Consider the following 13452-nt stretch of genomic DNA (forward strand, 5'->3'; position numbering starts at 1 on the left):
GGCAGCTCCGATTTTTTACAACTCTAATAAAAGAATAAGCAGAAACATTTGATGTATTGAATGTTAGTCCAGACTCTTTGTAGGAATTGTTATGAAATATTTGAAGAGATGGGTGAATTTGTCATTTCTGTATGGTGATGACTTATGAGTCATCCATCTCAAGTCTTGAAATCTATGTTGGACAATTCCAGTCTTGAGTCTTGTTCAAATGATCCAGTTTTGTATTTGGAGACAAACTATCCTTTATTCACGGCATGGAATCTTTAATGGACTCTGAGGACTTTCCAGGAAGGTATTTAGTTTAGAGGCTGGAGTTGGCGAAGGAATCTTGTGAGTTGTTTCTCCCGGATTCCTTCCCGGATTGCTTTGGCAGATGATGTCCTGTTGTTTTTGATTTTAGACTTGTTCATGAGGCCGCCCTTTGGGACGATGCAGAGCTTCTGGAGGCTCTTTTGAGTGGTGGGAGTGAGTGGTGTGGGTTGAAGGGTCGTGACTCGTGGGGTCGAACGGCTCTCCACGCAGCGGCCACGACTGAGGGATCCCGGTAAGTGGGTTATCGGTTGTTTGCTTGAGTAGCGGGTTGAGTGTCTTGTTCTCCAGATGCCTGCGCCTCTTGCTCAGGAGGGGCTGTCTCCTGGACTCTCGCTGCGGCGCCCGGGGGGACTCGCGCTCCGCACTGCACATGGCTTCAGAGTACGGCTACATTGAGAACGTCCGGGTCCTTGTGGAGGCAGGGAGCAACTTGAGCCTCAGGGACGCTCTGGGACTGACTGCTCTGGACCTGGCGGAGAAGGGGGACCATTTGGAATGCATGGCAGTCTTGAGCAGAGCTGCACATGTCCAGGAGGAAACTCGACTTTCCAGACTCCAACTCTTGCATGACGCATGTGTGAGCGGAGATTTGCAAACTATGGAAGAGGACCTCTTCCAACTCCAGTCTTCTCACGGGGGGAGCAACACTCTTGTATTTACAGGTACATTCTCCAACTCATTATTTCTTTCATTTCCTTTGATTTTCTTTGTCTCGTCTATTTACCGCTTATAGCTTGTGAGTATGGACATATACAAATTCTTAGTTTCCTATTAGAAAAAGGAGCAAGACCCACAATTCATCCAGTCACTCAATATTCTCCCCTCTACATTGCCTCCCTAAATGGCAAAATAGATATTGTACAAGTTCTTCTTTATAAATTTCCACACTTGATTTTACAATTAACTGTGGAGGGAAGATCGCCAATCCACGCTGCTGCTCTAAATGGTCATGTAGCTGTACTGGAATTACTTCTAAAATTTAAGTACCCAAATAACTTACTTCGTCAGATAAGAGAGAAAACAGGACAATGGGAATTTTATCTACCTTTTGACCTTAATCAGAGAGACAAAGTTGGTTATACTTGTCTATACCTTGCTACATCGTCTAGTAATTCAAAAGTTGTAAATTCTTTACTTCAATTTCGCGTGCAAGCATCAAAAAGAATTATCACATCCCCGGAAAAAGTTGATTCCGAACCCTCATCTATTGAAAAGTCAAGCTTAAAATCATATAATAGTGAGGGTTCCGTTGTTACAAGTTCGGATACTTTGATAAGTCCAATAGAAGTCGATTTGTATTGTGGCGTTGAAACATCACTTCATTGTGCCGTAAAAAAAAAAGATTTAAAAATTGCCAATCTATTATTAGCGGTTGGTGCCGATCCAAATAATGTAATACTCAATTCTGAACTTGGCACATTTAACTGCCTGGTTGAAGCATGTCGAAACCGTGACTTTTCTATGATTGACACATTACTTAAGCATTCGGCTAAAGATGATAACTGTGAAGCTCTTAATATCGTTTTGAATAATGATGTGATCGTTTGCAAATTACTTTCTCATAAAGCTATTCAAGACACCGAAGATATAATTAATTATAAAAACTTTATTGTAACTCCAGTTTGTTCTGTTAGAATAGATTGGGATAATCAGGGTGGCCAATTGGATTATATTAAAGATCATTGGATATCTGAGGCATCATTGAGATATAATCCTTCACTAAGACTTACTCCCAACTACCAAGATGTTTCATATCAAGTTATTACTCGTTTAGATCTGTCGAGTAATAAATTAAGGGAAATGCCACAATCCGTGCTAAAGATGGTTAATTTAAAATTTCTAAGTCTAGCTGCCAATAAACTTGAAAGCCTTCCTGACTATGACGGCATGGACAATAAACTTGCGAAGACATATAATTGCCCGCGTTTGGAAGAAATCCAGTTACAAGATAACCGTTTGGATACTCTACCAGCAGCTATTTTCTCCTTAGAATCTCTTATTACATTAGATGCCTCAAATAACAAACTACAATATTTACCCCAAGATATTTGGAAAAGTCCTAAACTAAAAGAATTAAATTTATCATTTAATCTACTCAATGATTTACAGATTGACTGTCCTCTTGGTACTACAGATAATCACAGATGTTGCACTTTAGATAACGATTTATGTTTATCTGTGCTTGAATCCTTTAGTAATGATAAAAAAGTTTCACATACATCTATATGTAATGATATGATGGAATCAAAGGAACTAAAGCGTTGTAATCTTTGGAGTCAGTCCCTTGAAATATGTGAAAGATTATCGAAAAGAGTTAATTCGGAGTTGTATGTAAAAGACGAATTTAGTTCTATGCAAGTTTTGAATTTAGCTCATAATTCCTTCTCTGTGATTCCGAAATGTATTTCCTGTTTTTGTCCAAGTTTAAGTCGCTTAAATTTATCCTACAATGCACTTACCAACTTTGGGGCAATATGTTGCTATCCTAGTTCACTTAAATATTTAGACTTATCACATAATCAAATCAATTCATGGCCATCACATGGCCCTAACAGTGAGCATAAATTTTGTTATAAAAGATTATTAAGCAATAAGTGCTTGAAAGTAGGTTCATGTCCACATAGACAACATGATAAAATGACTAATTTGCGTACTCTTATTCTATCAGCCAACAAATTGGACAAACTACAAGTTCGTTTAGGCTCTAAGGTATTTTTCCCCAATTTATCTATGTTGGATGTTTCTAATAATAATATATCTCAAATTTCAAAAAGTATCCTTGAATTAAATAATCTTTCTGTCTTAAATCTGAGCTTTAACCCATCTCTGACAGATTTACCTCATCAGATGGGTTTGTTATGCAAATTATGGAATCTGGATACCAAGGGCTGTAATCTGATTGAGCCACTCGGTTCTATGACTAGATCAAAGAGATGCAAAACTTCTGATATAGTTAGTTATCTTCGCTCTATGCTAGAAAATTCTCGATCTTATGCAAGAATGAAACTAATGGTCGTTGGAATTCAAGGAATTGGAAAGACTACCTTGTTAGAATTGTTAAGACAAGAAGGTGGTTCATTTAGACGAAAACCTGTTGAACATTGGGCAAAACGTATGGGTAATCGAAATATGAATATGAAAAAAGGTGATATTTCCCTATCCACTGTTGGAGTTGATATAGGTGATTGGACATTTGAAAAAAGAGGATCTACAAGAGGTCCAATTGTTTTTCGAACTTGGGATTTTGGAGGACAGACAGAATACTATTCTACTCATCAATATTTTTTATCAAGGCGTAGTCTCTATTTAGTTGTATGGAATATTGTTGATGGTGAAAAAGGTATGAGTGAAATAGAACAATGGTTAATTAATATACAAGCTCGTGCTCCGAACAGTCCAGTTATTATCGTAGGTACACACTTTGACGTCATAAAAGAAAATCCTACTTCATCATATTTTGAGTATTTACAATCATGTATACGTGACAAGTTTATAAATGTAACTGATCCTGAAAAAAGTGGTTTGCCAAAAGTCTTAGATTGTGTTGAAGTAAGTTGCCGTACACGGCACAATATTAAACTACTGGCTAATTTGATTTATGATGTATCTTTTAATTTGAAATCTCCAGGAAGTAATGTCCGTTTATTAGAACAAAAAATACCTGCTACTTTCCTTGCGCTTGAAGAAATTGTCAATTACCTGGCATCAGATTTAAAAAATCGGGGGTTGGACCCTGTTCTATCGCAAGAAAAATTTGAAGAATCAGTAAAACTAGAACTCTCTTCGAAATACAAATTATCTTTTCGAGATTTAGGTGAATTATCACAGGCTACTAAGTTTTTACATGAAAATGGTTTATTATTACATTATGACGATGCAACACTGAGGGATTTATATTTTTTGGATCCTCAGTGGCTTTGTGATTTACTTTCCCATGTTGTAACCATTCGTGAAATAAATCCATTTGCCCGTAATGGGTTAATGAAGTTAGATGATTTAAAACTTGTGTTTAAATCTTCTGCAGCTATTAGTCTAACTGCCAAGTCATATGTTGTTAATTTGTTAAACAAATTTGAAATTGCATTAACTTGGGATAGTTCAACACTTCTTATTCCAAGTCTTTTACCTACGGAAGCTCAGATGAAAAATGGCCATCATTTAATAGTAAGTATTCCTGTGAGATCTCGCGGATTACGAGGGAGAAAGGCTTTTGATAACATTAACTCCTCTCGAAGCCACTCTGTTCCATCACGAATGTTATTAAAGGCATCCAATATATCATTACCTCAACGACTAAAACAACGAAATCAAGGCAGAAAGTCTTTGAGCAGTTTTGAAGTTACACACAGATCTGAAATCGATCATAGAATTCAGCGACTTTTCTTGATGTCGTATTTCCCCTCTGGATTTTGGTCTAGATTGCTTTCACGGATACTAGCAGATGATAATGTTGTTGAAATTGTGAGGTCTTACTTTGTCATACCTGACGATTGGTATACTGACACCTTACTCTCAAAAATATTTATGGAAAACAAACCAGAATGGACATGCTGGCAAAGCGGTCTTGAACTTCGATATTTAGAAACAACTCTTTTCAGTCTTAAACAAATTTTCCATGAGTCATTCAATCCTTTCTTTGACTATCATTCCATGCGAATGATGATTTACCAGGAGGATATTTGGTCACCATTAGATAAAAGTTCATCTTCTATTTTGGAATTGTCCTTGCCTCAAGATACCGTATTGATTAAAAAAACTATAAAAAATGAATCAAAAGAGGAGATAGGTTATACTATGTCTGTTCTTGATCTAAACCCTAAATCGGTTTGTCAGTTACTGGCTCTAGCTGTTGAACATATTGATACACTCTTGGAAGATTGGTATCCATCATTAGGAACACGATTTTTGCATACTTCAGAGGGTAGGATGTTGATTACAAGGATAGTACCTTGTCCCAGATGTCTGACTCAATTTAATGAGATAAATAATAATGTGAATCAACCTTCCAATGTTTTGAGCCTTGATGATGGGATAAATCATAAAAAAAAGCATATAAAGAAAGTCGTAAAATCTAATAATTCTCCCCCAATATATGTTTTTCCAATTGAGGAATGTATTCTCATGGCCTTCGAATCTCGTAATCCACGTTGTTTTATCCATGGCGATCTCCTATTAGGACAAATTGCGCCTGATATTATTTTTCTAGATTTAGAAGACAGACTTAGGATATCAAATGAAAACATTAAAAGGGGTAAATTGATCGGCCAAGGAGCATTCGGATTTGTATTTATCTCTACACTTACATCTCGTGGTATCAATGAGCAACAAAAGGTTGCAGTGAAAATACTCCAACCCACACACCCAGGATACAATGCAAAAGAATCTACTTCAGCAGCTTATGAAATATCTATTTCAAAATGGGAACGTGATCCCATTCAATACGCGGCAAAGGCATATTGCTCTGCTAGACAAGAAATTAGTATATTAATCCATTTGAAGCATCCAAACATAGTTCCATTAATAGGAGTTTGCATTAAACCTCTTTCTATAATATTAGAATTAGCTCCAAAAGGCGCATTAGATAAAAAACTTGAGTATTATCTTCATTCTGACTGTCAAATACCAATAAAAGTTGTTCAATTAATAGTATTGCAAATTTCTCGTGCTTTGGAATATTTACATCAATTACATATAATATATAGAGACTTAAAATCAGAAAATGTTCTTGTATGGAAATTTCCTGAGCCATTCTCAAAATTGTCAAATGAAGTACACGTTAAACTTGCTGATTATGGCATTAGTCGCCCAACTTTACCCACGGGTACTAAAGGATTTGGTGGAACTGAAGGCTTTATGGCTCCTGAAATTGTCAAATATAATGGCGAAGAAGAATATACAGAAAAAGTAGACTGTTTTTCTTTTGGTATGTTTATTTATGAATTAATAACCTTGCATCAACCATTTAGCGGCTATGAAACAATTAAAGAACTACTTTTAGAAGGTATTCGACCCCCTATATCAGTTAAAGAGACAAAATTTCCAACAAATATTCTTGATCTCATGATCAGCTGTTGGTCTCAACAACCTCGTCACCGTCCTTCCACCAGTCAATTAGTATCAATTATATCAGCCCCTGAATTTATTAATCTTATAGATGCTATATCTATTGGTACTACGTCAACGTCTGCACAGATAGTAACTCCTCGTAAAGAAGTATGGCTATCGATTGATTCTGCCTTTGATCAACATTCTTCTCTCAATCTATTAGAGTTTAGTCATGAAAAATGGATTCAGCATTGTATTTTTAAAACTAAGTTTACTCAAAGTATCACTGCACTTTGTTTGATAGAAGAAGCTGTATGGGCGGGTGATAATATTGGTCTTATTCATAGTTACTCTCTTAATAATTACTCAAAATTGTTTACGTACAAAATGGACCCGGATTATGGAAATGAACCATCACCTGTGAGATCGATTCATTATTTACAGGAAATGCAAAGGGCGTGTATTGCTTTACACAATGGTCGTATGTTTTTATGTGATTCTAATATCATACCTAGTTGCAAGGTAGGTGGAGAAGGTTTTTTTGTCATGACCGAGTTAGGAAGTTCAAGCTGTATACACTCAATAGCTTCCATCAATTTGAACCCTAGAAGTTGGGAAATTTGGTGTGGAGAAAGCCATGGTTCGGTCTCTATATTTAGTTTCATTGATGGGGTTGTTACATCACAGCAAATAATAAATCATAATAATCCGATTGTGGAAAATCTTCTTGTTCTACAAGTTCTCACTGAGGGAACTTATATTTGGACTTCTCTCTATCCTGGTTTTCATGTTTATCAGTGGAATACTACCACTAAGTCAGTTATCAATCGTTTGGACTGTTCCAAATTAATTCCTGTTTCTGAATCATTAAGAACTATTTCAATTGAAGAATGTTTTAATCCTGGGCGTTGTCAAATAACTTCTATAAATTTACTAGAATCAAAGTTGTATGTTGGAACTAATTGGGGATGTGTAATAATTGCAGAGTCAATTAATATGCAACCCATTACTGTTTTTCGTCCATATTCAGATCAAGTACAAGCTATAATTCCTATTCCAGAACATGGATTACTTGTGACCCTTGGTAAAGGATATAGACCTTTAATACCAAGATACGCATCTGGCTGTGAAGAAAATGACTCTGAAGATGAGAATAACAATATGTTCGCCCTCCTTTGGACTGCTAATGGTTGGCTTATGAATAATTAAATAATTTTCCTTACTTCCTTTATAGTTAACCAATTTTTTTTTTTTTTTCCCAAATTAATTTTACATGCCTTAATTTAATTTGTTTAATTCTTATAAACCTTCTATTTCACTTCCTTGGTATATATAATTTTATGTTTTGAATAAGTCTGATGTAGCTTTTGTATGGTTTCCTAGTTTTGAAAACCTTCAGTTTATTTCTATATATAATTTGTTGACATAAAAAATCCGTGATATAAGTTTTTTCAAAATCAAATATATAATTACAAAACCAATGTTTATTACTGACAATTTAATTGTTTCGTAAGTTAAGTGTGCTATCCAATAGTTTTTTTAACTTATGTGATATACTATAACCTAATCGGATGGTTATATGAAATCATTTAGTGGTCATATTAATAAAAATGTCGCGAATATGCTTTGCTTAATTTTTTAATAATGCTTTACAAATTAAATTTCGGAAAACATAGATTGAATATCTGTGGAGTATGGTAGAGGTGGTCAAAATATGGTCACATGCAGATCGACGAATATTTTGTTACAGAGAGTAGGGTCAAATGGGTGTACTCAGCTTGAAAAATTATAATTAAAGGTAGTTCATACAATGGGAAATCAAAGTGTATAAGTTTCAAGTGTATATAATTAATAGTATATTTTTTTTGAGCAAAGCTTAGAAAATATTAAAAGATAAATTCACCCTATGTAAAGTTTAAAATCAAAGGAAGGGAGGATAGGCTACCTAAAAAATTACTCGTCCTATCGTGGGGGGCATATCATATGTATAAGTAAGGTTCTAAATTGTAAACATTTTCGGTATGTAATAAAAAGAAACAAGAAAATTGAAATGTTAAACCTAATGATGTGAAGATGTTTTAGAGAAGAGTAGATTAGCTGTCATCACGTTTCGTTAAATTATCCATGAGATAAAGGAAGTAATCACAAGTCCCACTCTGTATCAAGCAAAAACATAGGCAGGAATGACTCCGTTTTCAATCTTAAATTTTACTCTGTGTCCAACAGGGACTTACACTTATAAATAATGATAAAAGTCCTAAGCATTTTGGGCATGTAAAAAAAAGCTTAAATCAACATGGTTGGTGACTTTGACAATTTGAAGAATGTTTTGGATGAGAGCAGCTAAGCTGTCATAACGTTTCATTAGATCAGTGTTGACGAGGGGAGGGGGACAAGGAAATAAACAAGTACATAGACAAGAATTAATTTGATGTCAATCCTTTACTCAACTTATGAATTCACCAAGGACTTTAGGTTGGTAAAGTGAAGTGCTTACGCACAATTTAGCACGCATTTCTTATTCCTTTTTATTATTATTATCATACTTAAGTAGTAACTTTAATTTTCAAAAAATATATATATATTTATGAATTGAAGTAAGCCCTTCAGTGAACTCACCTTTACAATTATAAATCCGCAACAAACGCTCAGGATTACTTTCAGTCTTTAATGGGAACACGGAAAGGATAAATCTGTTTTTTGATTTTTTTACGTCAATGATATGATTTCATTTTTTACTCTTAATTAATTATTTTATTCTGTGTTTATTAAGGATACATGACTTTTTAAAAGTTCAATTATGACAAATGAATCAATATATTGATTTTGAAGCATTCCATGTGAAGTTAAGACACTGTCATGATATTATCACGAATTTTGATAATTTTTGTTCAAGATGTCCTAACATGAAACAATATGTCTAAAATTTTGGACTTGTGGGAGCACGAGGGCCCGCTTGAGGCTCCTTCAAAGTTTAACCTCAAATTTCAGTGGGATATAACGCCACAATGAGTCACCCGATTTCAAAAATATTTGTTTCAAAATATTCACAAGAGATAACTTTTTTCTTAAAAAATAGCATTTTTGCAAAAAAAAAAAACAAGAGCATGAAAACACAGCGAAATGTTAAAAAATGCACCCCAGCCAAGCTGCATATTTGACTTTGTAACATTGTTTCGTGTTAACCTTCTCATACCCTCTGAATAAGCAAAAAAAATTAGAGTGAGATTCCACTATCTCTTATGTTATATTTGCCATAATCGTAACTTCTTTATTTTTCTTTCGAAATATTCAATTATATATCTCATCTTTCCTTCCTAACCCTTCTTACTTATAAATTAGCATAATCATATCTCATGTTTTTTTATCATACATCCTTCCAATTATAGGGCTAAATGAAGATTATTTAATTGATTTTTGTATACTTGTAGTTTATGAGTAGGTTAAAGCTCTAAAACAAAATTGGCATAATCGAATATGTGGTTTGGCTGAGGTACCATATTTAATATTTTGCAACATTTTTTTTGTTGAGTACTTTCACAAATACTATTTTTTATAAAAGCTAAACTTTGAGACTCTCAAACAAATCCTTGTGTTCCCATAAGTCTAAAATTTTAGACATTGTACTTTTTTTTTGGGGGGAGGGGGGGGGGGATAAACACCCTTACCAAACATTTTCAAAATCGATGATGACAATGTCATAAATTTCGAAAAAGTATGTACACATGAGTGTACATGGAATATCACTGGTATTTTTAGAAATAATAGCGCTATCATCATAGGAAAATCGACCCCATGGACTAACTAAATACTTCATATATATGGGATTGCAAGTCACAGACACGTTTCTATCTGTAACTATCTTTGATTTTACATATATTGCATATGTAATATATTCTATTGTTGATATATTAAATGTATCTTTGCTTCTTATTTACATAAATGAAATGATAGGATTCAATATACTAAAAGAAATCTGTGGCTTTGAAGTTCCGAGCTCCCATGGGAATAGTCCTGGCAGAGGAGTGAAGGTAGAAGCTGTCGCCTTGCTCGTAAGTGGTTGAGTAGTGTTGATAATATGTATTTATATATATGATTGTTTTTCTTCCAAATAAACCAAGGACAGTTTTATATTCATTGTTTATTGCCTTACAATTTCTATTAAAGAAATATTTCAATTATTCTACTGTACAACCCGATATTTAAGGTTAATTTTATGAAAATATCCCCCTAAATAAAAATTAATTGGTACTCCCACATTGAATAGGAGGCGCTTCTTTAAGTGTGAGGAATAAAAGAGCTTCAAAAATAATAACAAGGGAAAAAAACTCTACTAGAACTCAAATCCATTGTTCTATTTTATGAATTTGTTTCTTTTCATTATGTTGTGAATTAATTGAATACCAACGGGACTGTGACTCGAGACTTGAGTCTATATTTTGAAGACTTGCAACTCGACTTGGATCTTGCGATCAAAGACTTGAGACAAGACATGGACTCGATAGCTACGACTAGCGACTTGAAAGTTAATTTATACTGAACTTATGAAAAGTATTAAATCTATGGACCATATATTATAATTATGGACTTCAAATGTTATCAAAATAAATCTGATCAAAATATTCAAGGACTTGGACTAACATTATAAGGACTTTATCCAAGTTATGTTAAATACTATTCAGCTTTCGAAAAGGAGTGTCAATTGAGTAATATTAGTTTTCAAGTCGCGTTTATCTCACTGTAAAAGTAAGGGATTGAACTTTAACAAAAATCACATATCGTGCAATATCCTTTTTTGAAGCACATAAAGCTTTTTTATGAATAAGAAAAAAAAAATTATTTCATATATTTTTTTAAATTCATACAGAAACCTTTCCGGACAAAAAGGGGGGGTTAATTTTTTTCTCCGGGATTTTTTTAATAGTAAAACGGATTTCTATTTAACGTTCGCAACTTTTGAAGGGTCAAAATGCATGATAGCTCAATTTTGGGCTCCCGTGATACCCCCTACTGTATAGTTTACAGAAGGCTAAGAGACCATAGTATCAATATTAGAAATGTTGGAATGGTTTCTTAGATTTAATAGCCCAACAGTACAGAGCATGATAAGCCACAATTATGTTCTATGACAATTCCATTTATTTTATTTCATTCAAACAAAATATAAAATAATACAAAACATACATAATTAAAGGAGTTGATTTAACCATAAATACATGGAACAAAAGAAATTAATATCATTAACTAAACGGATAAAAGATATAATCAGCCAACTTGTGAATTCAAAAAAGATCACCACTGGCGCCATTTTCGAAAAGAATTGTATTATACCCTCCCATGACTTAAATGGGACTGAGAGACTAATAACAGAAGTGGTGCTGCATTCTGCTATACTTGCCAACAAGCTAAGGTGTGAAATGTTCGCTGCAGTGCCAAATGTAAAGAAAGCTTCAGCAAAAATATTTTCAGAAGCTGGAAAAATGCTACCTATAAATTCCTAAAACACGAAAGAGTGATGGCCATCAACTGTAAAGCTACAAGAATAGCAAACTCTGGCTGGGTGAAAATATTGCAAGAAGACTAGATACCATTTTGCTAGAAGAAAATAAAAAAAACCCATTATCTACTAGTAAGAATAATTACGTTGAAGTTCTTGGCGAAGCAAGGACAAGCATTCAAAGGACACTATGATCAGAACAGTAATTTCATGACATTACTTCAAGTTTGCTGTACATGAGTCAAAAGCTAGAATAGATGCTTGAAAGGAAAGCCCCTAAGACATCAAATCAAATACAGGAAGAAATTCTTAACACAATGTATTTAATAGGTATGCGCAGTAATTTAATAGTAAAGCTAGCTGGATAAATATATGCCATCCCATTTGCTATACTGGCAGTTGAAACTGGATTATGATATCAATAATTTTTGACAGCCCTAGTGATTTATGCGTTATAGACCTGTAGGACACTGAAGGAAAGGGTTTTCTTATAGCAAAAGACAAAGCAGATTTGACTAAAGCAGGAATGGACACAACAATTTCAATGAAGCACATATGGCTTGAGTATGAGAACTCTCTTTGTTGCTCATTATTTTGTCTCTTAATGAAACTCCTCAAGTCTCTGGAGGGCTAGAAGTAAAAAAGGATTCCATAGAAAATATGAAGTAAAGGATGTATTCTAGAACATAAAAGCGAATAATGCGAAGTTAGAGATTTTGATGCTAAGGGACATCTGCACCATGAACTATACTTCCGTTAAAGGAGATAAGATCCAACGAGTGGGGCACAATGAGGCAAGATCCCTTGACTTAATGGAACATGAAGTTGAAGAGAAGATGAGAAGGCGTGTTCCAACTTACACGTATATCCAAAAGGGAAAATATGAATTCTTGAAAGATGAAGATGAATGCTCCCTTAGAAAGTTTCAAAGAAATCATCAAAAATTTAATGTCTTGACTCATAGTTCCAACTCTTCTCTTTTCTCACCTTCCCATTAATATAAATACTTTGAAAAATACTTCACCAGCTACTAATTATGACTTAACAACAAGAAATATTCATTCTATATCAATCGACAATAAGATATGTCAATAGACAATAATCAAATTAATACGCTTAGAAATCGTTGGGCCAGCGTATCATGTGATATTTTTCATTTTCAATTTTGTTTATAAATAGGTCATGTAAACTATCGATTTATCATAATAATATCATTCGATACCTAAATATCGTATCAAGATTAAGGGTGATAATTTTGGTAAGAATACAAAAGCGTACGAGGAGAAGAGAAGAAATACTTATAGCTATAGTTGATAATATTGTAGAGAAAAACGCGTGCAAGGAGGAGGGGGGGGAAAAAAGACATATGGTATCATTGTTTAAAATACTGATGTGATTATCATCTGCCTGCTTTATTATGATTTTTGAGGGTATAACTAATGTATTTATTAGCAAAATGTTTAATGAAGATATACTACGTATAATTGACTTCGACGTTTTTTATCCGTTACAGTAGATTTGGAAACGTCACACTCCATAAAATAGTAATTTATTGTGAACCATATTCTCAGGTAAATAAAACTAATAAAACGACAAAA

The 13452-nt window shown here is 34.0% G+C and overlaps 1 protein-coding gene across 2 annotated transcripts; it reads left to right on the plus strand.

Moving 5' to 3' along the window:
• The first annotated feature begins 97 nt into the window (after positions 1 to 97).
• Positions 98 to 7838, plus strand: Lrrk (Leucine-rich repeat kinase). Of its 2 annotated transcripts, none has more exons than XM_040722444.2 (4): positions 98 to 292; positions 401 to 544; positions 601 to 974; positions 1046 to 7838. In XM_040722444.2, exons 1-4 carry the CDS (start codon positions 255 to 257, stop codon positions 7564 to 7566), a joined length of 7077 nt encoding a protein of 2358 aa, XP_040578378.1. In that variant the 5' UTR covers positions 98 to 254; the 3' UTR covers positions 7567 to 7838. The 2 variants fall into 2 exon arrangements, with proteins under 2 accessions (XP_040578378.1, XP_071748491.1); XM_071892390.1 differs by having other exon boundaries at positions 106 to 330.
• Positions 7839 to 13452: the final 5614 nt, after the last annotated feature.

This window comes from Lepeophtheirus salmonis, chromosome 12 (genome assembly GCF_016086655.4).
Source record: "Lepeophtheirus salmonis chromosome 12, UVic_Lsal_1.4, whole genome shotgun sequence".
NCBI lineage: Eukaryota > Metazoa > Arthropoda > Copepoda > Siphonostomatoida > Caligidae > Lepeophtheirus > Lepeophtheirus salmonis.

Bases quoted from the DNA above. Each gene is read 5' to 3' on its own strand.
- Lrrk (XM_040722444.2), top strand. From the start codon at position 255: ATGGAATCTTTAATGGACTCTGAGGACTTTCCAGGAAG. The intron at 293-400 runs GTATTTAGTTTA...TTTTGATTTTAG, and splicing joins TCTGAGGACTTTCCAGGAAG to ACTTGTTCATGAGGCCGCCC. The intron at 975-1,045 runs GTACATTCTCCA...TACCGCTTATAG, and splicing joins CAACACTCTTGTATTTACAG to CTTGTGAGTATGGACATATA.